This window comes from Engraulis encrasicolus, chromosome 14, assembly GCF_034702125.1.
Source record: "Engraulis encrasicolus isolate BLACKSEA-1 chromosome 14, IST_EnEncr_1.0, whole genome shotgun sequence".
Taxonomy (NCBI): domain Eukaryota; kingdom Metazoa; phylum Chordata; class Actinopteri; order Clupeiformes; family Engraulidae; genus Engraulis; species Engraulis encrasicolus.
This window is the reverse complement of record NC_085870.1, coordinates 40,768,533-40,789,953: the sequence shown is the minus strand read 5'-3', so window position 1 is coordinate 40,789,953 and position 21,421 is coordinate 40,768,533. Positions and strand designations below refer to the sequence as shown.

General features: G+C 44.3%; 1 protein-coding gene across 1 annotated transcript in view; it reads left to right on the top strand.

Moving 5' to 3' along the window:
• Positions 1 to 20,488, top strand: part of LOC134462634 (potassium voltage-gated channel subfamily D member 3-like) — a 108,246-nt gene extending 87,758 nt beyond the window's left edge. The window contains exons 4-7 of the mRNA XM_063215751.1: positions 6,795 to 6,896; positions 10,642 to 10,737; positions 11,520 to 11,824; positions 18,488 to 20,488. Of these exons, the coding sequence (XP_063071821.1) occupies positions 6,795 to 6,896; positions 10,642 to 10,737; positions 11,520 to 11,824; positions 18,488 to 18,683 (699 nt within the window). The 3' untranslated portion in view covers positions 18,684 to 20,488. The remainder of the gene's footprint in view (positions 1 to 6,794; positions 6,897 to 10,641; positions 10,738 to 11,519; positions 11,825 to 18,487) is intronic.
• The last annotated feature ends 933 nt before the right edge of the window (positions 20,489 to 21,421 follow it).

Here is a 21,421-nt window from a genome sequence, read left to right as displayed (position 1 = left end):
GTGTGTGTGTGTGTGTGTGTGTGTGTGTGTGTGTGTGTGTGTGTGTTTGTGTCTGTGTGCATGCGTTCGTGCGTGCCTATCTTGTCTCGTCTGTCTGTCTGTCTGTCTGTCCATTTGTCTGCTTGCCTTCCAGTCTGTCTGTCTGTCTGTCTGTCTGTCTGTCTGTCTGTCTGTCTGTCTGTCTGTCTGTCTGTCTGTCTGTCTGTGTGCCTGTCTGCCGTTCTGTTTCTCTGTGTGTCATGTATGATTGAAGTGTATGGGGCTGTGTGCTTGGCACAGCTGGCGTGAGTGGTGTGATGCCCCCCTCCCTCCCCCTCCCCCTCCCTCTAGTGCCCGCCCCTCACCACCCCCCCGGTCACCCCTGCTGACCTCAGAGATGCCACTAACACCTGGCATGCACTGCTGCTGCTCCAGAGCTGCGACTGACTGGTATGCACAACCCAACCCAACCCAACCGTCCCGTGACGTCCCGACTGCTCCGCTGGCTGCATGCCCTCGAGCCAGCTGCGTGGCCTGTGCCACCGCCTCGTCAACCTTCTCCCTCCCTATACCTACCTCCGACCGTGCCTCCAATGCCACCCTATCACGCCTGCCCTTCCCTTCCCTGCCCCTGCCCTGCTGACTAACCCCCCCGTGTCAGGCCCGTCATTTGCACTGTGTGGATAAGCACCGCGGTGTGACACTCACTAACCCCCCCCTCTAGAGGCTTGGTATGGTTGAAGGGCAGAGAGGAGTGATTCTAATGTCACAGGTGTTCACACGGAGCTGACAGGTATGGGGTACGGGGTACGACTGGGGACCAGCGTTAGGTGACAGCGTGTGGATGAGCTGGACTGTATGAAAGGGCAGCTGGTTGTGTGTGTCATTAGCTTGATGAACATTAGCACAGAGATGACCTTAATTTCTGTGTCCTCATCTGGAGTTTATTTTTGAAGAGGATACCAATGCGCAGTACACCTTTGAGGTCCTGGTTAAGGGAGGATTGTTTAGATAAAAGATGAAAACCACACACTTTTTGTTGACGATATCATAACAAATTCTTAGCCTGAAACGTTAGTCTATTAAATCACCAGTGGGGCCGTCTTCACCTTGCCTTAAGTGTAAACAGATACCTGTAGTCAGGCATATCTGTAGTCAGTGTTGTGTTATCTTGTGTTATTTACTAGCCAGGCTGTACCCTCATAGTGACGCAACACTTTCAGCGTTGCAACTAGTCAGGGCAAGAGCAATGCAATAGAGCTTGAAAGTGACCTCACTTCCCCCGATTTCATGGGACTTCAACGGCGTTTTTAGCCGAACATCGTAGCATGTAATCCAATGGTGGTATTAAAATGATATTTCGATCCCCTTCGAGTTGTGCCACGAGCTCCACATATGTTGTTTGTGATATTTTTGTTTAATTTTTCGTATGAACCCCCAAACTTTTTAGAAAGCTGTGTTTCTTCACATTTTTCATGCAGACGGCCTCGGAACAAAACATTGATACTTCTGCATGAAAAATCTTTATCTAGCCTCTTAAACAGCATATTTGTAGCCCAGCGCATATCATGACTGAGATCAGAAGATATTTACTCGCTACTATGTTGTTAGATGGTCAGCTTAGGTCCCGTGAAATGCGGAACTAAGGGGCGGGACTTTCGAGCTCTATTACTTTCTGAAAATACGGGAACTCCTCCCACTTTGTCGGTAAGCAAAAAAAACATAAGCAAACCAAGGGAGGCGGGTCAACCATGCCGTTTGGGAAATGTTAATCGTTATACTCTTCATCAGACCAATTCTCGAAGAGATTTGAACGTCGATGATAATCAGGCTAGTTATTTACTACCTCTTTGTGTGTTGAATATTTTCTTTGCTTCTGTGTTGCACATGGTGCATGCCTTTGCTACTAAACAGAACATATCTCATAGTAACATAACTAACTCATAAATCTATAACATACACATAAATCTAACTTAAGTTTGTTCTATATCAATCAATCTTAAGTCGTTTATTGCTTAATGTGAAGATTTTTTAACTTTGATGGTCAGTAAACAGTCGATGATGATACTTAATTTTACTACTCTGGGTACAGCACAATAACATACAGGAAGAGTAACTACGTGTCTTCAGACAATGTTTGTGCCAAAATGTTTCCATACAACTTAACTCCTACTGTAGGAAACAATAGCCATAGCTGACAAAACATCCCTCCATAGCATTGCAGTTGTTTGGAATGACAGCTGTCCCGTATTCCCCAGTGTCTCCGTACACATATGCGTGCAGGGCTGGGATGCAGGAAGGAGACTCCGTTTAGGGCGCTGAACACCATGCGGATATGTAGCATTTTAACACCACACACAATTATTTTACACCTAATTAATATTCTTTCTAACAGCCAATTCCCCCTGCCCCACATCAGACTTTAATAATAAAACTGTGAGAATGGAAACAGCTTGAGATTTCCATTATTTGTTTACTGCCCCATTTTGCTAGGCTCGAACGAAATGAAATTAATTAAATTGATTCAATTTGAATAATAAAACTCCCCGTACAAGCCGCGCTTACAACTCCCAAGTGTCCACACAGTGATATGAGTAAAACCTTGCTTCCTTTGTTACATTTGTGCTTGCTCCTAGTGTGGTTTTATTATTATTTGAGGGAGAAGTCAACACCTTTGGATTTTAAATAGTAAAAAGTAAATAAACAGGCTTTAGCACTCAGTCTGTTTCTGCTTTTGGAACAGGTGCCGTTGCCCTTCCCCTGTGTGACAGATAAGGGTGAAGCAGAGGGCACAGCACTGATGGGGGAAAGTGGGAGGGAAACGGGAGAGAAAATGATAGATTGACAGCAAGAAAGAAACCCCAATGTTAAAGACCCAGATTTGGCAGGGGGGGGGGGATAGGATGAAAAAGGAGAGGAGGGGATGAGGAGAGAGAGACAAATGTGGGAGGCAACGGAGTGCGCTGTTTGTAAAGAGAAGAGAAAGAGAAGGAGGAAATAAAACAAGAGTGATTGAATGGAGGGTGTGAGGGGAGGGTTGCGGTGGGCGATGGCGGGTGGCGGATCGTGCCACTTGCCACCCATTAATGGCCTCCTCCACCCTCCCAGCCTGACTCATGTAATGACACCACAGTTGGATGCTGTGTGAAGAAAAACAACCTCATCCACGGTCACCTTCCTGCACCCAATGGGCTAGAGCTGGCCAACTGCTCTCAGCTTCAATCCACAGGAGACTCAGTAACGCTTTGGGGGGCTAAGTGCTGAGGAGCAATTACCCATATACGTACACTCACACAGGCAGATCTGTGTGGGTGTTTTTTTTGTGACGAAGCATTGATTGAAAACATTGGAGATGGAGGTGTTTGACTTTGTAATACACCTTCCTGAGGGCTGTGTAAATTATGGAGGGTTTGTGTACAACTGTGGCACGCGGGCAACTTTGTTTATGGCACTGGAGCCGAAATGTCAAATGAATAATCTCAGACTAATCATTTGCCTCCACTGGGAACCATCTGCTTACAGACACATAGACACACACACACACATACAGCGCTCGGAAAACACCCTTGAGTCAACAAGGGGCACACACACACACACACACACACACACACACACACACACACACACACACACACACACACACACACACACACACACACACACACACACATAGACACAGAGAGAGAGAGAGAGAGAGAGAGAGAGAGAGAGAGAGAGAAACTGTACCTACCTAACATCATGATTGAAGGACTTAAGAGATATCAGATCAGAAAGTGTTCCCAAATGATATAGCCTTTCAGACAATTTGTGACCATGTTTGGCAGGCCGTGACATTTAGAGGGTCTGACAGTTGATGGTTGGAATTATTTCAACCTGAATTGTGCCAGAAAGCGCCCTTGTCAGAATCCCATTCCCTGACTTAATTTGAATAATTTTAGTCAAGGCTACTTGTACAGCAGGCGCTAATGTGAAGCATGTCCTTGAAAAGTATAAACATAATACCTTGTTATGCCCTCCACAGACCCAGTTTATGAAGCTGTAAAGCAGACGATAAATAATACAGGATTCATCTATTACCTTTGCATGCTTACCTATTGTGCTCCTCAATTTCCTGTCAAACTATGTACAAAATCAACAGTTTGAACGTGTGAAACCCTCCACACATATCCATATTCATCTCACACGTAGGGTATGAAATGGGCTTTAGAGGGCTGCCTCAGCGGGATAGTTAGTCACAAGCCCACCATACACTATATGCCCATCTCTGCCCGAGTCTTGGGTCATTTTATTTGGCCTGACTCCAAGTCAGGGCCAGGTTTGCTCCACACCCTGCTGGCTTGCGATACACCAACCATGTGCTTTCACTGTCACATTTTTCCCATCCTGCCTCAATTGAGAATAGCTCAATTCGCAAAGCCAATTTAGTGGACCATTGGCGAGGCTGATTGTGGGCGTGCTGGGTATACTTGTACCACCCCCCACCACCCCCCCAAAACACAACGCAACACCTTTTGAAATGGCCCCGAGTCACAGCCAGTAATCGCAGCGCAAAGTCAAGCAGAGAATCCTCAGCCACACAGTAAAAAAAACAGTCTAAAGTCAACACTTGGGGAGTCGATTTAACATCTTCTAGAGATTATTTGTTCCCACATTGCTCTCTAAGTGTTGCATTAACACTGGATTTTTTTTTTTTACTGTGGCAGACAAACCTTTGGTATGGTCAGAGGGCAAGACCAGGCAGGAGTGAAACTGTCAGAGGAGAAACACGAGGTGCAGGAGAGGTCATTGAGGAGTAGCGAGCGAGGCCTACTTCCATTAGAAAGGACCTCCAGAGGCAGATGTGGCCAACAGAACAGACTATAAAAGGATCGGCCAGCCTCACACAGCACAGCAGGGTAGCCACTCTCGGACACTCTCAAAGCAGACTTTGTTATCGACTGTACAGCACAGAGTGAACGACTGTGGTGCGGAGGGACACGACTGAATAATTTACTCGCAAGAAGGCTTTGTTTGTCCGATTGTGAGTGACGTGTTTGGACTGAATGGTCAAGGAGGGAGAAGTTTATGCCCTTGTCATTTGGGCAGAACATGTTTCCAAAGTGGTTTTAATAACATTCAATTTGACTTTAAGACATCAATGGCTGAAGCTAAACTTGATTCAACTGTGTGTCAACTGGTGGTAAATTTAATAAGGCAACAAAATAGAAGAGATGCATGTAATGATCCCACAAGGCTGATGAACAATAGTCGGGTATCAGTGGACGCTTGCATTCATCAGTTTAATGTCATTCACTTAATAGTGATTTCTAACTCTCTCACTTAAGGCTTAGTGACATATTATATACCATTATTGTGATATAGCTGTGTGAATCTTTATCTAAATCCAAGAGACACACTATTATGTTGGTGTCATTGCTAATCTCTTGGAAGACACACAGCTGTGTCATTATCTAGGATTGACTTCATAAAACTGCAATCCTTTCTCAAATATGAACCTTATGTCCCTTCAGGGCAAAAGGCAATTAACTATCATTTATGAACCATAGTAACCCTGCTTACAAAAAGGTGGCTGAAATATTGTTTTCTCTACATCATTTATGTGTAGCCGTATTTACCTTAAATTGTCTCTCTAAATGTGTCTTAAAGTGACACTGTTATAGTCGCTGCAGTGAAATATGTTGACAATTTTCTTTCTACTGAATGGCCCCACCATTACTTTGAAACAACCCACTTCAGATTCCCCTTGCAAGAATTCACCCCTATTACTTTTCGTTTTACACAAGCTTGGCGAGTCTCTTCTCCAACCATTCACCCAAAAATGATAAGCATAATCACTACACAGTGGCAGTGGCTGAGGTGGGACTTGTCAGACTGCCAATTCTAACTATATTTTATACTACAGTCTCACATGCTACCTGCATTTTCCAATTCCTTTCTCATATTTACATTATTCTGTTACTTTTTGTCACTGGTAGGCATTTATTATGTAGACATAAAGATGTTTCCAATTGAAGTAAAGGAGAGATTTTCACATAACTACATAAGTACATGGCTACTCCGTGCACTAAATAACACCATCAATCAGACTGTGGAGGTCCGATTCAAAGCCAGGAACAGGAGAACTGTGTTGGTGTTTGGCACTTTATGCTCAGTAACATTCCAGGAGAACACTATTTCACCATGTGACCAAGTGGCAGAGCGAGCTGTGATGTACTGCATCGTAATGCATTGGTACGTTGGCTGTGTGGAGTTCTTAAATAATCCAACATGTGTGGGAGATACAGTATATTGATGATGCCTGCGAGCGTCTCATGTTGTGCCACGATGGGGCTTCTGCCAAGTGACTGGCATATATCATTAAGCAAGTCCGCTGTTACCGTAGTCCACCGCCTTCACTTGGAGCTGCAGTGAAATACGTCTGATGTGTTTCTTATATTATTCAGATACATCCATGTCCTACCTCATAGTTACTTAGTGGCTACATTCCCTCGATGTTTTATTCAACACCTCTGCGCAAAACGCCCTAAGCGTAATTGTCAAAATCCCGATACATATAAAAGCCATTTGTCAGAGTCGACGTATAATTTGATAAGGGCCGCAGGCTTGGAGCTTGAGTTGGAGCGGGTGGCAGCGAGAGGATCAGGCAGAGTGCCTTGAGCAGAGCGGAGGGGAGGGGAGGGGAGCGCAGCGTTAGGAGATGCATAGCTCTTCCTTCCCCCCTTCCTTCCTTCCTTCCTTCCTTCTTTCCCACTGCCTGCTGCCTTGTCTTGTCTAACGCCTCTAAATCCCCCTTCTTCTTCTGCCCACTCACACAGAAAGCGCGACTGGCCCGAATAAGAATAGCCAAGAAGGGGAGCTCCGGCGCCTACCTGCAGAGCAAACGCAACGGGCTGCTCAACGAGCTCTTGGATCTGACGGTGAGTATAGCATAGGACCTCGCTGGAGATGGAGGGAGGGGGTTGGGGGTGGAGCAGGGAGGGATGTAGACACGGGTGGAAAGAGAGGGATAGAGGAGAGATTAAATGGAGGGAGAAGGGGATGGAGGGAGGGAAGTGGGGAGGCTGGTGCAGGGAGGGGGAGAAGTAGTGAGGGGTGAAAAGAGAGGGATAGAGGAGACATGAGATAGATGGAGGGAAGTGGGGAGGGAGTGGAAAGAGAGGGATGGAGGAGACATGAGATGGAGGGAGAGGGGAGTAGGGAAGGAGGAGGGTGGTAGGAAGGGGTGAAAAAAGAGGGATGGAGGAGACATGGGATGGAGAGAGAGGGAGGAGGAGATTGGGATGGAGGGATGGGTGGCAATAGAGGAATGCCGGAGACATGAGATGGAGGGAGAGGGAGGAGGAGGGAGGGATGGATGGAAAGAAGTAGGGAGGGGTGGAAAAAGAATGGAGGAGACGTGAGATGTTAGGAGAGGGATGGATTGCAAGTGTGTGAGGGATTCAGAGAGGTGGGGAGGGGTGGGAAGAGAGGGATGGCGTAGACACGTGGTCCATCTCTAATCTGGGTGAAAGGAGAGCTTGATGGAGCCTGTACTGGAAACAGCCAAATGCATGTTATCAGTGACTGGCCTTCTATTTCCTTTCTGTCTGTGTGAGTGAATGTGAGTGTGAGTGTGTGCGTGTGCGTGCGTGCATGTGTGCATACATGTAGTCTGAATGTGAGTCTTTTTCATTGAAGCCCTATCATCATGAGCTAAATCGCTTAAGTGAACCACGTGGAATTCACAGCTCAGACAAACATCACTGGGCTGATTACTTTCATGCTGTCTATCTGATGATAACTACTTTAAAACCAAGGCACACTGATTTGGAATTTGTGCAAGCACATGGTATATAATACATTATTGAAATGCAACAGGAATAAGCCTTACATGTGTGGTCCACTAACAATCATGAAAATGCCCAATCTATGAAAGCAAACAGTTTTTTTTTCATAGACTCATAGACCAACAGCGCTGTCATTTTTTGAACGATGCGATATCTCATCTGATGTGTGATGTACCATTTATAGTTCCGCCTCAGAAACCTGCATGTGGTGATGATGAAAGATGTTGCTCTTGCTAATTAAAATATCCTTTGAAGTCAGTCAGATGAGCAGCGCAGTCAGTCTTAGGTAGTAATTGAAAGCGGTGTAATTGAAACTTCGCTTCGATTGGCTTGGCATCTTCTAGAGCCTGCTTGGTGCTCGCTCTTCCTAAAAGTGAGCATGTGCCAGATGTCAGTTGCATGGATACAATTTTTTTGGTTTCAGTCTTGGCAATTCTGCTCTCACTGTCATCCAGCGTACAGTGGAAGGAAAAGATAAGGAAATGAGGCCAGAGGACTCACTCGTTTGCTCCCTGGCTCGCTCTCTCTCTCTCACTCGCTCTATGTTTTAATTAGGAGTTATGAGAAATTAAAAAGTCCTTGGTTATCTGGCAGAAAAGTATCAACGCTTCACCCCCACCTTCCCTTCTTCTTCTTCTTCTTCTTCTTCTTCTTCTTCTTCTTCTTCTTCTTCTTCTTCTTCTTCTTCTTCTTCTTCTTCTTCTTCTTCTTCTTCTTCTTCTTCTTTCTCTCTCTCTCTCTCTCCTTTCCATCTTATCCTCCCCATTTCTCTCTTCTCGTTCTCTCTGGTCTTCTTCAGTGTCTTGTTTCATGCTGCTCTCTGACTCTCATCCCAGTGAATGTCACACCAGATGAAAGCCAAGCGGGCTCCAATCAGGATATGATACAGCCAATTAGCTTTAATTAGCATTTGATTAGAGCACCCCTTACACAGGCAAGAGGGTGAGAGGAGCAGCACTTGCTGGTGTCTCTCCGCCACAATCGTAATGTTTCCTTTTGTCAGTGACTCTCAAAAGCCTTGGTCTGAAATCCTCATCAGCCGCTGCCGCAGTGGCGGCGGCAGTGGTGGTGGCGGCGGAGGTGGTGGTGGATGACCACAGTATTTCACTATGTTGCCCTCATCAAGCTATTAAACTGGCCTCCCTTTTCACATTACTCTCTGGCAGACGCTGAAAAGAACAGGCAGGCCGTCATGATGTAAGTCTGAGTCATAAGAGTTGTTTGGCTCCTCGCATCAGGGTGGACGGAGGACTGATGGAGCTCTCGGCTTTTGTTAGTGCTTTTTTGCTGTGCACTGAGGGAACAGCATTTCCTCTCCATAACACAGAGAGTATAATGCAACTGTGTGCATGGCCGTAGCCAGCTATGAGGTCAGTGAGGTACGGACCTCCCTAATTTTTCATGGAAAATCATATATTTTTTAATCTCAGCATACACATTTCAATTGACGTTTGTATAGATGTCGCTTTCCTGTATGGGTGAGTGAGTGGTAACGTTGGAAAAGTCTCTTTCCTTCCTCTCCAACGGTATGTATATCACGTTTATGTGCTCCCAAGTCAGCGAGAAGCTTGCGTCAACAAGCAGTTGTCGAATAATCAACTGGTCATCAGCTAATATAAAAATATGGCGATCGATTTCCTCGCCATTCTGAAGCATACAGGCGATTGTCATCTTGTTGTCAATGGGTTTTACAATATTGCAGTAATTTTCCAGATTTTTTCTTGACCTCAGTGTCAAAGTGTGCGTGAAAGTTCAGAGCGAATCAGAGCCAAAAAAGAGTGAAGTTTGGTCTAAGATTTTGGGTATGTTTTAATCGGGTAACCCATGAACCAATGAAACAATGTTCAGAAAAGGCAATCAATTCCAAACTTTCAGAACTTACATATGTTGCTATTTTGTAAAGTGTACAGTCAGACAGTTATCAGCAAAAAGATAACATAAAATACAGCATAACCTCTGAAGGACAATAAATAGATATAATAAATATAAAAAATAAATGTTGAAAATGATAACAATATACGATGAAAAATGTACAGTTCATATCCATGCATGGCCATGTCCACATCGAGCAACATACATCTCCCTCAATCCGTTACAGCCATGAAGCCCATGGTTGCAATGTTCCAGTAATGTATTGAACGTTAAAAGAGCCAACTTACTGAACAACCCCTAGAAGACATATCTGTTTTTCCCATCTTCCTTTTTTCCTTGAAAGGCCTCCAAAATATCATCAGTAAAACCTCCAGGAACTTTTATCTCCACCGTTTCTTCTCCACTCCCACACAAGCTGAAGCTGTGAGCTGTAGGCTCTCTGGCTGGTGAAGCCAAAGCTCAATAATGCATCTTCTGGACCAAGCCAGGCCCTGACTCGCCATGAAAGAACCAGAGCTGCTGCTATGAGCCAGATTTTCAGAGCATAGCAAAAAGGCCTGCTCTTTTCAAAGTCTTCAGAGGGTAGAAGTCTGTCAATATTGATGCACTGCTTTAAATTCGATTTCACAATCTGTACATAGGAGTGATACTGCTCTCTCAAGTTTATCAAAACAAGATGACAGCAATGTTGCACCGCACCATTGCTCACGTATCTTGTCTGCTTTTATCCTTTTTGTTCATATAATTTTTTCTTTTCAGTGTTGCTTTTCCTAACCGTGTATTACTAAGATCTGTAAGATCAGTGGCATTGTGTGGCATTCTTCAACTATTAAAATAGTGTGTGTGTGTGTGTGCATGCATGCGTGTGTCTGTGTGTCTATCTGCTCTGTGTACATCTTATTTTCTGTATGGTTGCGTGTGTGCGTGTGTGTGTGCATGCTTGCATCTGTGTCTACTTCTCCAGGTTTCAGAGGAGGAACAGCAGCAGCATTTGAACAAGACATCCTCCCTGCTGGCGACCCAACACCACCACCTATTGCACTGCTTGGAGAAAACCACCGTGAGTCTCTACCCTGCCTGGCCTGCCCTGCCCACACAGCAAAGACCTCAGCAAAGACAGAGACAGATTTGAAAGATTTGAATTTTTTTTCATTCTTTGATTCTTTTAACATATTTGTGTTCCCTCGAAATGCTGAATCACCAGGAAGTTTACAAAGTTTACTTATTCAACCCGTTACTCATCGGAGTTTTGAATACTCAAGAGGCGAAACAGAATCAGATAATAGCGAGACTGGAAAGTTTCACAAAGACCTTCAAAGGAGGTTTTACATTTCCTTTCCTCAGTTCCTTCAGGGCTCACTTGTCAGACAGGCTTGCAGAGAGGGGAAAAACATTAGATCAGATCGTTTTTTTATGCAAACTAAACCCAAGTTCTCAGTAAAAAGGTATGTTTTCTATAAATTATTACTGGCAGTTGCTGTATTATTTATTTTACGTATTACTATTTTTCTGTTTCTATGTTGTTTTTATCGTTACGTCCATTCACTTTATTTTCCTCCATTAAATATTGTTTATCACCCCCCTCAACCTTCATTCTTCCATCTTTCTGTCCTTTTGTCCCCATTTATTCTCTTTTTCTATTTGCCTCTGTCTGGCTCTCTTTATCTACTCTGCTGTATCTCTGTGTCTCTTTTTTCCCCTCTTCATCCCCGTTTATCTGTCTGTCCATCTCTCTCTCTCTCTCTCTCTCTCTCTCTCTCTCTCTCTCTCTCTCTCTCTCTCTCTCTCTCTCTCTCTCTCTCTCTCTCTCTCTCTCTCTCTCTACCTCTCCCCCTCCATCAGGGCCATGAGTTTGTGGATGAGCAGCTGTTTGATCAGAACTGTCTGGAAGGTTCTCTGCAGCAGTACCACTCCTCGTCCCGCAGCCCCTCCTCCTCCAGCCCCGACGGCCTGACGGGCACCTGCTGCTCGCGCCGCCGCACCAGCAAGCGGAGCTCGCCGTCCCCGGTGCTGCCCAACGCCGCCGGCCTGCCCGCCCTGCAGACGCACCCACACATGCCCATCCACGCCCTGCCCCACTCGCCCGCCCTGCAGGAGCTCAGCGCCATCAATATCCAGTGTGCCGAGCAGCACATCCACAGCAGCAGGTCAGACTCGCACTAAAATTACCAGTGTTATGTAAAATTACTCTTACCAAGTTGACTAACTCCATTCAGATAGCATTTGGTCACTCTCCAAAATGGTGTTCATTTTACTCTTTGGTTGCACACATTGCTGTGGAGTTGAATTTACACTGTCCACTTGCAGGATTTTACGCTGACTTTTGCCTCCATGTTTTCTGTGACAAAATGACACCCTCTGTCGATGACACATCATGTGCTCACTTACTGTATGGAGTCCATCTCATTATCTCACCTCCCATCCTCGCCTTGTGCTTGTGGCCTTCTCGCATCCAGCCTATAGGCATAACAATCTTTGAAGGCTCAAACACCCTGCCTGCAAATGAGGAAAATTACCTTTGAATTTTGCTTTTGCGAGATACTGAATAAAAGTTCTATCCTCTTATCTTGCATCTCGAAGCCACAAGTAAAAGGCGAAGACAGGAGGTTAGATAATGAGATGGACTCAATATGCATGCATGCCTTTCATTGACAAGGAGCCAACACCAGGCTATTATAGATGGTTTGAATTAGAGATGTACAGGATCCAAGATCCGGTTCCGGATCCGGCAGGATAATAGGGTTTTTCAGACTATCCGGATCCAGCAGGATCTTAAGCAGTGGATCCAGTATCCGGCAGTTACCTAAAAATCAGGATCTGGGGCATCTCTACTTTTTACGTAGCCTAGGCTTTTCAGTCAGTCTTTCACAACCCCAATCGATGCATGGAGTGAAAGCCCTTTGGAAGCGGCCATTGAAGGCAGTGTGGCAGTAAGCCAATGAGTCTTAAAAATAGTTTACGTAATAAAAAGGGCCCACTTGTGCGAGTTGGCTATGTGTTTCAACCCTTTCGTAGGATCAGGTATCCGGTTCCGGATCCGGCAGGATCTTAAGCAGTGGATTCGGTATCCAGCAGGATCCTAAAAATCAGGATCTGGGGCATCTCTAGTTTGAATACAGCAAAGGAGGAAAATAATCTAACCAGTAATCTGCCCACTGCTGCAAAATGACTTCAAATAAGATTTTATCATGAAGTAGTGGTAGTATTTCACGCAGCCAAAACATCACTGCCTATTTTTGTTTTTAAAATATTTGAGCCATTCTGCAACAGTGCAACATTTTCCCCCTAATTTCTCTTTTCATGACCTGGCACCTGTTAGAGTTCACTTGAATGGGGCGCTGTGGCTCACAGACCCTTCCCCATCTCTCTAACCCCCATCTCTCTAACCCCTTTTTCTCATACAATGTCCTATCGTAATAAAGACATGAAAAGCCCCCCAAAAATACCGGGCAGGTACATTTATCAAAGTGACTTCTACTGTGCAATGGGGACGTGCCGTGTAGTCACAGTTTCATGCGTGAGAGAGCCAACATTTACATTCGCGCAGTTGTAAAAATGTGAGGGCCCGGGTAATTTAATAGTCAAACTGTAATGTAATTTGATATAAGAGCTGCCAAGACATACAGTGCAGTTCTCAGATGTCGGAAGTCTCATAATTAAATTTCTTTAAATTGCTCTATCCATCTCTCTCAGCTCCGTGTCGGCTTTCCTAAATATTTAAACATGGGTTCTGATAGGACTTCCCCAGTCTTTTTCTCGGAGAGTTGGAATAAAGGAGTCTTCTGTCTTTGTTGTGTGCATGTGAATCAAGCTGAACTGGCGAGAGTTTTGGGACCAGAGGTAAACAAACCAGTGGTGGGTGTCTATCACGTCTCACCAGCAGCCTACAGTGGTCAGCCACCCTCAAGAAATATCACCCACATTTACTCAGCCTCATCTCAACATCCAGCGGCCTCTTTCATGCTTTACAACTTGGTTGAAAACAGCCTGCCGGAGTGCTATGAAACCTATTACCTGCAACAAACTTTGACATTTTGTGTCAAAGAAGAGGAGAAAAACCTGGGTGACCTCCGCGAGCAACTGCAGCTGTAAAAAGGACGCTTTTTTTGCCCGTCCGTCCTCTCCGGTCGTGTGCTCCGCTGGCACGTGGGCTGTCTGGCAGCCTGTGTGGTGGTTTAGTCACAATGACTCTGCGAGAGTGTAAGGACGGGGAGCTGGAGTTCAAAGGCAGGAGCGGCCAACAGGAGGACGAGGAGGAGGACGGGGAGGAGGACGAGGAGGAGGACGGGGAGGAGGACGGGGAGGAGGAGGAGGAGGAGGAGGAAAACGAGGAGGAGGAGGACGGGGAGGAGGAGGAGGACGAGGAGGACGAGGAGGAGGAGGAGGAAAACGAGGAGGAGGAGGAGGAGGACGACGACAAGGCGAAGGAGGAGGAGGAGGAGGAGGAGGAGGAGGAGGAGGGAGAGGAGGAGGAGGACGAGGAGGACGACGAGAAGGAGAGGAGGAGGAGGAGGAGGACGAGGAGGACGAGGAGGAGGACGGGGAGGAGGACGGGGAGGAGGAGGAGGAGGAAAACGAGGAGGAGGAGGACGGGGAGGAGGAGGAGGACGAGGAGGACGAGGAGGAGGAGGACGGGGAGGAGGACGAGGAGGAGGAGGAGGAGGAGGAGGAGGAGGAGGAGGAGGACGAGCATGTCATCAGGGGCCACAGGAGGAGCAGCAGCAGAGGCCCTGGCCCATCCATCACTCTTACACACACACACACACACACACACACACACACACACACACACACACACAGACGCGCACACACACACATGCACATATACAAACACACGGACGCACACACACACACAGTCACACACGCATACTGTATACACTTGTACAAACACACGGACGCACACACACACACACACACACACACACACACGTACAAACACACGGACACACACGCACATACACAAACAGAAATGCACAGACACACCCACACACACATACACGGACACACGGGCGCACACACACACACGCACAAACACACGGACACATGCACACACACACACACACACACACACACACACACACACACACACACACACACACACACACACACACATGCACATACACAAACACACACACACAGAGACACACAAACACATGCACGCACACACACACACAAATGCACATACACAAACACATGGATATGTGCACACACACATACACACACATGCACATACACAAACGCCAGACACACGTTCACGTAGTACACACACACACACACACACACACACACACACACACACACACACACACACACACACACACACACACACACACACACACACACACACACACACACACACACAGCAAAGCACAGTGTCATTCAGTGCTTCAGAGTCATCCAACAAGCCCAGAGCAAAGGACGGTCACAGGGGCTGAAGCCCAGAGCTGAGCCCTCTATTTAAACTTCAGATAGGCCTCATCATTTGGCATGGAAAGCCGAATTCAACCTCTGTGTTGCAACTTGCCAAAGGGCCTTCTACACTGAGCTTATGAATCAACTACAGCTCTATATTTCCTGCAAAAAGTAACTTGTATCACAATACAAAGGCTATGATAAATATATGTCATTTGTTTTCTTTTGTTTCAGACGTGTAAAAGTTTTATCCCTTTTTCCCTGACATATTTTGATAGTTTAACTTCCGTCTTAATCAGAGGGTCACACAGATGTTGATGTGTAACGTGCTTCGTAGCCAGCTGATGTTAAGGAGGTATGGAGGTGTGTGGAAGTTACCTGTACACCGTCAAAACGTGTAATTTAAGGGATAACATTTTTACATATCTGATAAAAAAAGAAAACTATAATGACTTAATTCAAGAAGACCTAATGAACGTAATGCATCTAGAAACAAAAAAATCTGTTATGCCTGGTAAAGCACAATTCACTTCAAACGGCCCCAAAAACAAACAAATTAACAGAATGAAACATGCCTTCATACATCAATCAATTCTTCTGTTGGATCAGTTTTAAGACTGTATGTACAGTGTTATCACTCCACTTTGGTAATATCTTCAAGTTATGTGGGTGTATGAAATGTATACTGTACCGTATGTGTGTATGTCTGTATGTCTGTACTGTATAGGTCTGTGTCCTCTGTTTTTGTCAGTTGTGCAATAGTCTTGTGATGTGATGTTATGTGTATATCCCGTCTTAAGCGAGTCTTACTCAGGGATGCAAAATGAGTTTCAGTGTAGGCTGACAATAAAGTATTATCTTTTTGCATCATACTGTATCGTAAATTCTAAGAAAGATTTACGATTGCCTCGGGCCTTTTTTTCTCATTCAGTATTGATATGGCAGCAAGGGTATCAATACATATTGATTCAGTTAGTCACAACATATTTCTGGATCAATATATTGAGTAGCACAGCATTATAACTGACCGTGTTATTTTGCCAATGTACAAATAACAGAGATGCTTCATTGTACAGTAGCTGCTGCTGTTGTTATTGTAATCTGATGGTACTAGTAGTTGGAATACACACTGTAAAACATTGCAGCCAGTTAAACGTTTAAGTTAAAAAGGTAAGTTGCCCTTCTGCCTCACATGTAAGTTTGTAAGTTAACTCAACTTGAGACAGCCTCAAGTTAATTTACAGTAAGTCTTGATTTCAGTTAACTTACAAACTTAAGGCGGCAGGGCAACTTACTTTTCTACGTTAAACTGGCTTTCCATGTTTTTCAGTGCAGTTGATTAGCAATGCTGAAGATTTGTACCGTATAGTAGGTCAGTGTTTCCCAAACAGGGGGTCAGGACCCATAAGGGAGGCATACTGCTGGGGGGTCACAGAGAGAAGGGACGGATGCATAAAAGCTTGAGTATATGCCTTCATATGATGAATTGTTAATGATATGCATGCGGCTAATACTGTATGGTTCATGAATGTACATTCCTGTGATATCTCCTTAAAGTTTCTTTTAACAATGTTAAGGAACAACAACATGTTTTGCATTTGGAAAATGGAAGGTGTGTTTGTTGCTGTATGTGTTGGGGTGTGGGGGGTGGACCACTGCTGTATGTGATTAGCAAATGCAGTAGAGACAGCAGCCTCCTTCAGTTGCACTACTACAGTAATTGCCATCCCACTCTTCAATGTTTACCCACTTATTAATGATTAGCATCTTTCTCTAAGCACATCATGATTAACTAGTGTTTGTTCTTTGATTGATTTCTTGCTTTGAAAGCATAGGCCTACTGTACACGCGTCATCTTGTGTTTGTAGACTGGATATACAGTTCTTTGTCGTCAAGTCTCGTGGGAAATGTGGTCTATGAGGAACGTATCATACAGTACAGAGAATATTGTGTGGACGTTTCATCAGGCTGTTGAGAATGTTGCGTGGCCATTCCATCAGGCTGTTGAGAATGTTACAGTATGTGTAGGTTTCATCACATGATGCATGCTATCGGTCAGGGGTGTCAAACTAATTCACAGTCAGCCAAAATCAAAGTCTCGGACAAAGTTAACTGTCGATCTTAGGGTAATCTTCATTTATTTTTTAAATGGCCTTAAATTTTGCTTGCACACACTAAAAGCTATGAACATCATGAAGACTCATTCCTAGCTGCATATGGAAGTTCAAATGTGCCAGCACATATTCTGTTGTCTGTGTAGGAGATTTGGCCTGGACCCACTCTCAAATCTTGTTGTGCACAAAATTCCATGTTCGGCTCATGTACCTTTATTAATGATGTACAGTAGACCAACTGTAATATACATTTTCAAATGATCCCGCAGTCCAAATAAAATGACGCAATGGGCAGATATGTCAAAAGTTAAAGTAGAAGTAAGAAAGGAAAAAAAACCTGCCACTTTCCTACAGTTAATTTCTCTAATTAAATGATCTACAGTTACTGTGATCAATCAACTGATTCTTGGCAGACTTTCTTTGTAGATATTTTGTTTTGTTTCAGTAACAACAGTTGTACTCACTTGCACCATAAATGTACTTCTACTTTTGACACCTCTGGCCACGGACCAGATTTGGACCCCTGGCTTGAGAATGACACCCCGGCTCAAGGTCAAAGGTGATGGACTGCAACACTTTAAAGAAACAGTAGAGGGCAGCGTATTGCTTCAGTAGTACGATGTACACACTGAATACTCACTGTAGTAGGCTCACAGGGTGTGGTATTGTATCACACTATTGTACTTGTGATAACATTTATAGTAGCGTGAATATCAAGGGTGAATAGATGCCTTCTCTTTGGGAGGATCATTGTGTCTCCCCAACAATTTGTCATTGTCAAAGACCTCTGCTTTGAACAGCTACTGCTTTGCATTGATCCAAAAGGAATTGGCAGTCTCAACGAACGAGGGACCAATTAGTTGTAAGCATTTCAAAACAACCAGCATTTTGTGTGAAGACCAATTGACTGCCTTTGTTGATTTGATAAAAGTGTCAACTGAAATAGCAGTCCTGTCTTTTGTCAGTTTTTTATTCAGCTCTTGATTCACATGCCTGTTGTGTTATATTTGCAGGCAGCCTGCTTAATTTTTGATTTTCTTAAAACTACCATGAGACACTGACTGTGTGTGTGTGCGTGTGTGTGCGTGTGTGTGCGTGTGTGTGTGTGTGTGTGTGTGCGCGCATGTTTCTATCTCTCTCTTCCTCTTTGTATGTGTCCAGTCGTTCCAGTGTTTTCTCAATAATTATTGGTCCTCCAAAATAAACTAATCAAACTGTGCGTGCGTGCGTGCGTGCGTGTGTGTGCGTGTGGGTCTCTCTCTCTTCCACTTTGTATGTGTCCAGTCGCTCCAGTCTCAACATGCAGACCAATGAGGTGGATCGGCGTAACAACAAACATCAGCAGCAAGTAACCACGGCCATTGTCAGCATCCAATCACAACCCGGCACCGGGGCCAGCTCCGGCGAGGACGAGGGCCACAGCCGGCCCAGCGTGGTGACCACAGCCAGCTCCAACGTGGTCAAAGTGTCCGCCCTGTGAGTGTCAATTGACGGTGGATAAAGACAGCGTGACGTGACGTGACGTGACTGCGTATACAGCACAACAAAAAAAGGACTATGGGACAGCAAAGGACTACGCAAAGGGAAACCCTGCCAAAACACCCCCCTTTCCATGTAGTGGCACAGATGAACAGGAGGGGGCGCTCTGTTGATGGACAGTGATGTTGTTGTTGTAGGGAAGAGGTGTCTGTAAGAGGGGACATACAAAGAGGGGGTCCCACAGAGGCTAACTTTGCACATTGTCCCTCCTGCTTCAAAGTGACGTTGGAGTTCTTGAAGACAGTGCCCATAGGGGGGGACGTCGTGTGCACAAGTTTGATCAGGTAGCCGTGGAAAATGTAGTTTGTTTTAGTAGCAAAAGACTGGGATGAGGTTGGGCATCTAAATCATTTCAAACAGCTGTTTGATTGTTCTCGTTTGTGTCTCATTCGCTATTCCACATCAGAAAGACTTCAGCTTGGCCACTGGTATCTCGCTTCTTTACTCTGTGTGTTAAAAAAAACAAGTCTGAGTTTCTTTTTTTTCCAAAAAAATCCATATGCTGTGCGTGCGAGAGAGCAACATATCAGGTGAAGGTGAGATTTCTAGATTGTGTACTTTTTTGCCTTATGTTTAAAAATCACAAGCTTAGCGTTTAAATGCTTGGGTCTCTCTCTCTCTCCTCTTGCCCCTTTGTTTCAAACTTACACAAACATGCACAAAGTCTTTCACATTCTTCATATTGTTAAGGACCGTTCCAGTGGAATATTTCTCAATTAGACGTGCCAACCAACTAACACCAGTTACCAGTTTTCATTTTACTGTTCCTTTAATGGCGTGAGTTTTTCATTTTCATTTATTTAACCTGCTGTATGCGTTTCAGCAGTTAAGTCTTCAGTGCCATGACAGCAGGTACCTATAAAGATTTACAGTGTATATCTTTAGCCCTTCAAATGTGAAAAAGGATCTCTGTGCATTTCTCCTGTCTGTTTAGCGGTAACGGCTGTGCAATGGACACTTGTTTAACAGGTACTTGTGTAGATTCAGCCTGATAGAAAAAAAAAGAATCTTTCATCATGGTCTGTGTGTCTCCCAGGTGCAGGACCCCGAGACCTGTTTTTAGCAGCGATCATAAGTCACGACGTACAGTAAGTCCAAATAACGTTGCATTTGGACTCGCTCAAAACATTCAACGTGTTGCCTTTCTCCCAAAAAAAATATACTGTGTAACTCAGCTGAAGTTGGTGAATGAAATATACGACATTGGCTAACATGGTTAAATAGTCCTAAAAATGAAATGAGTATTTTTACATTCCTTGTTTGCTTGCAATGATGTTGTTTGCATCCTCACCGTCAGATTATGTTATCAAGCACTTTTTTTCACTACTGTTGTTCTTTGACAAATTGATACATGTGTCCAGTTTTGTTATGCTCAGCTGTTCTTCAAAACAATAAGGTGTTGCCACTTGCCACATTCCTTTGTCACATAATGTTCTCTAATGTTTGCCTTCAATTGGTGGACCTATACTGTACGTGAGGGGTTAAATATTTTTTAAAAGTCTGTCTAAGGTTGTTTCAGGAAAGATAGAGAGTAATGTTTTATAAGATCATGCTACACAGCTTGTTCATAAATGCTTGCAACAAAAAAAAGAAAAGAATATTTCCTTGCAGTATTTCTCCTCGCTCTCCGTTTCTCATGAAGTCTTCTTGTTTTGGTCTTTCCCATAACTCTTTTTCCTGTTCCTCTGTCTGCTGTGTATATTCTGTCAAATGTTGGTTCTTCTTTATGACTTTTGTCCTGTAACATGTCTGATAAAGAGTTTAAAGTCTACTCCAGAGTTAAACTCATTTTTTATATCATATTGCACATGAAGGTTCACCACTTGTCACCACCACACGCTGGTCTCTCTTGCATCAGTGTATGCCGTGTAATCCCAGATTATATGTCTAATTTACAATGGATATACACTTGTTTTTAATATGATACCCCTCCATAAATCTTAAAATAATCTCCTTTAATATGAGACTGGTAATCCCGCTTGATTAAATTAGCATTTTCAATCTTATATGCTAATGACGAGCTTATCTGCATGAATGTTATTTCATGTGAGAAATATTAAAACATTAAAGAGCAGATCATTCTATGAAGGATTAACTGCACTGTACTGTGAAAGTAATTTTTTCAAAGTACAATATTGGCTTTGATTGAACTGTATCTATAGGCTACTGTAAAGTACGTAAAACTAGTCTCCCTCCTTTGCTGACTATCATGTAGCCTATTGAGCCACTCAGTAAGCCTATAAATCTGTATCTGGATGTTCTGTTGTATCATCAGATACTTGCTATCATATCGTTTCATAACTGAGCTCGGGGAACCATTCTCCCAACATAATGAGTGCTTCCACAAAAGAGCTCAGTGGTAAGAAGAAAAAAAATGGATTTAACAAAAAAAAGAAATTCTTCCAAAGCCAACTGACCCATATAGAGGATAACAAAGCCGTCTCTTCCACACATGTACTTCAGAGCCCCACATTCACTCTCAAGTATTCCAGTGAAGAGACGCAGTGGCTGACTATTGCATGTTTTTCTAATTGTGTCCATGCAGCAGTGCGTTTGTCACCATCTCCATTACAAAGCCAGCAGAGAAGAGACAAACATTTTCACGCACACACAGACACATGGGAAAAACAATAACAGAAGGACAAATTGGGGGGACACAAAAACACACTCGTATGCAAA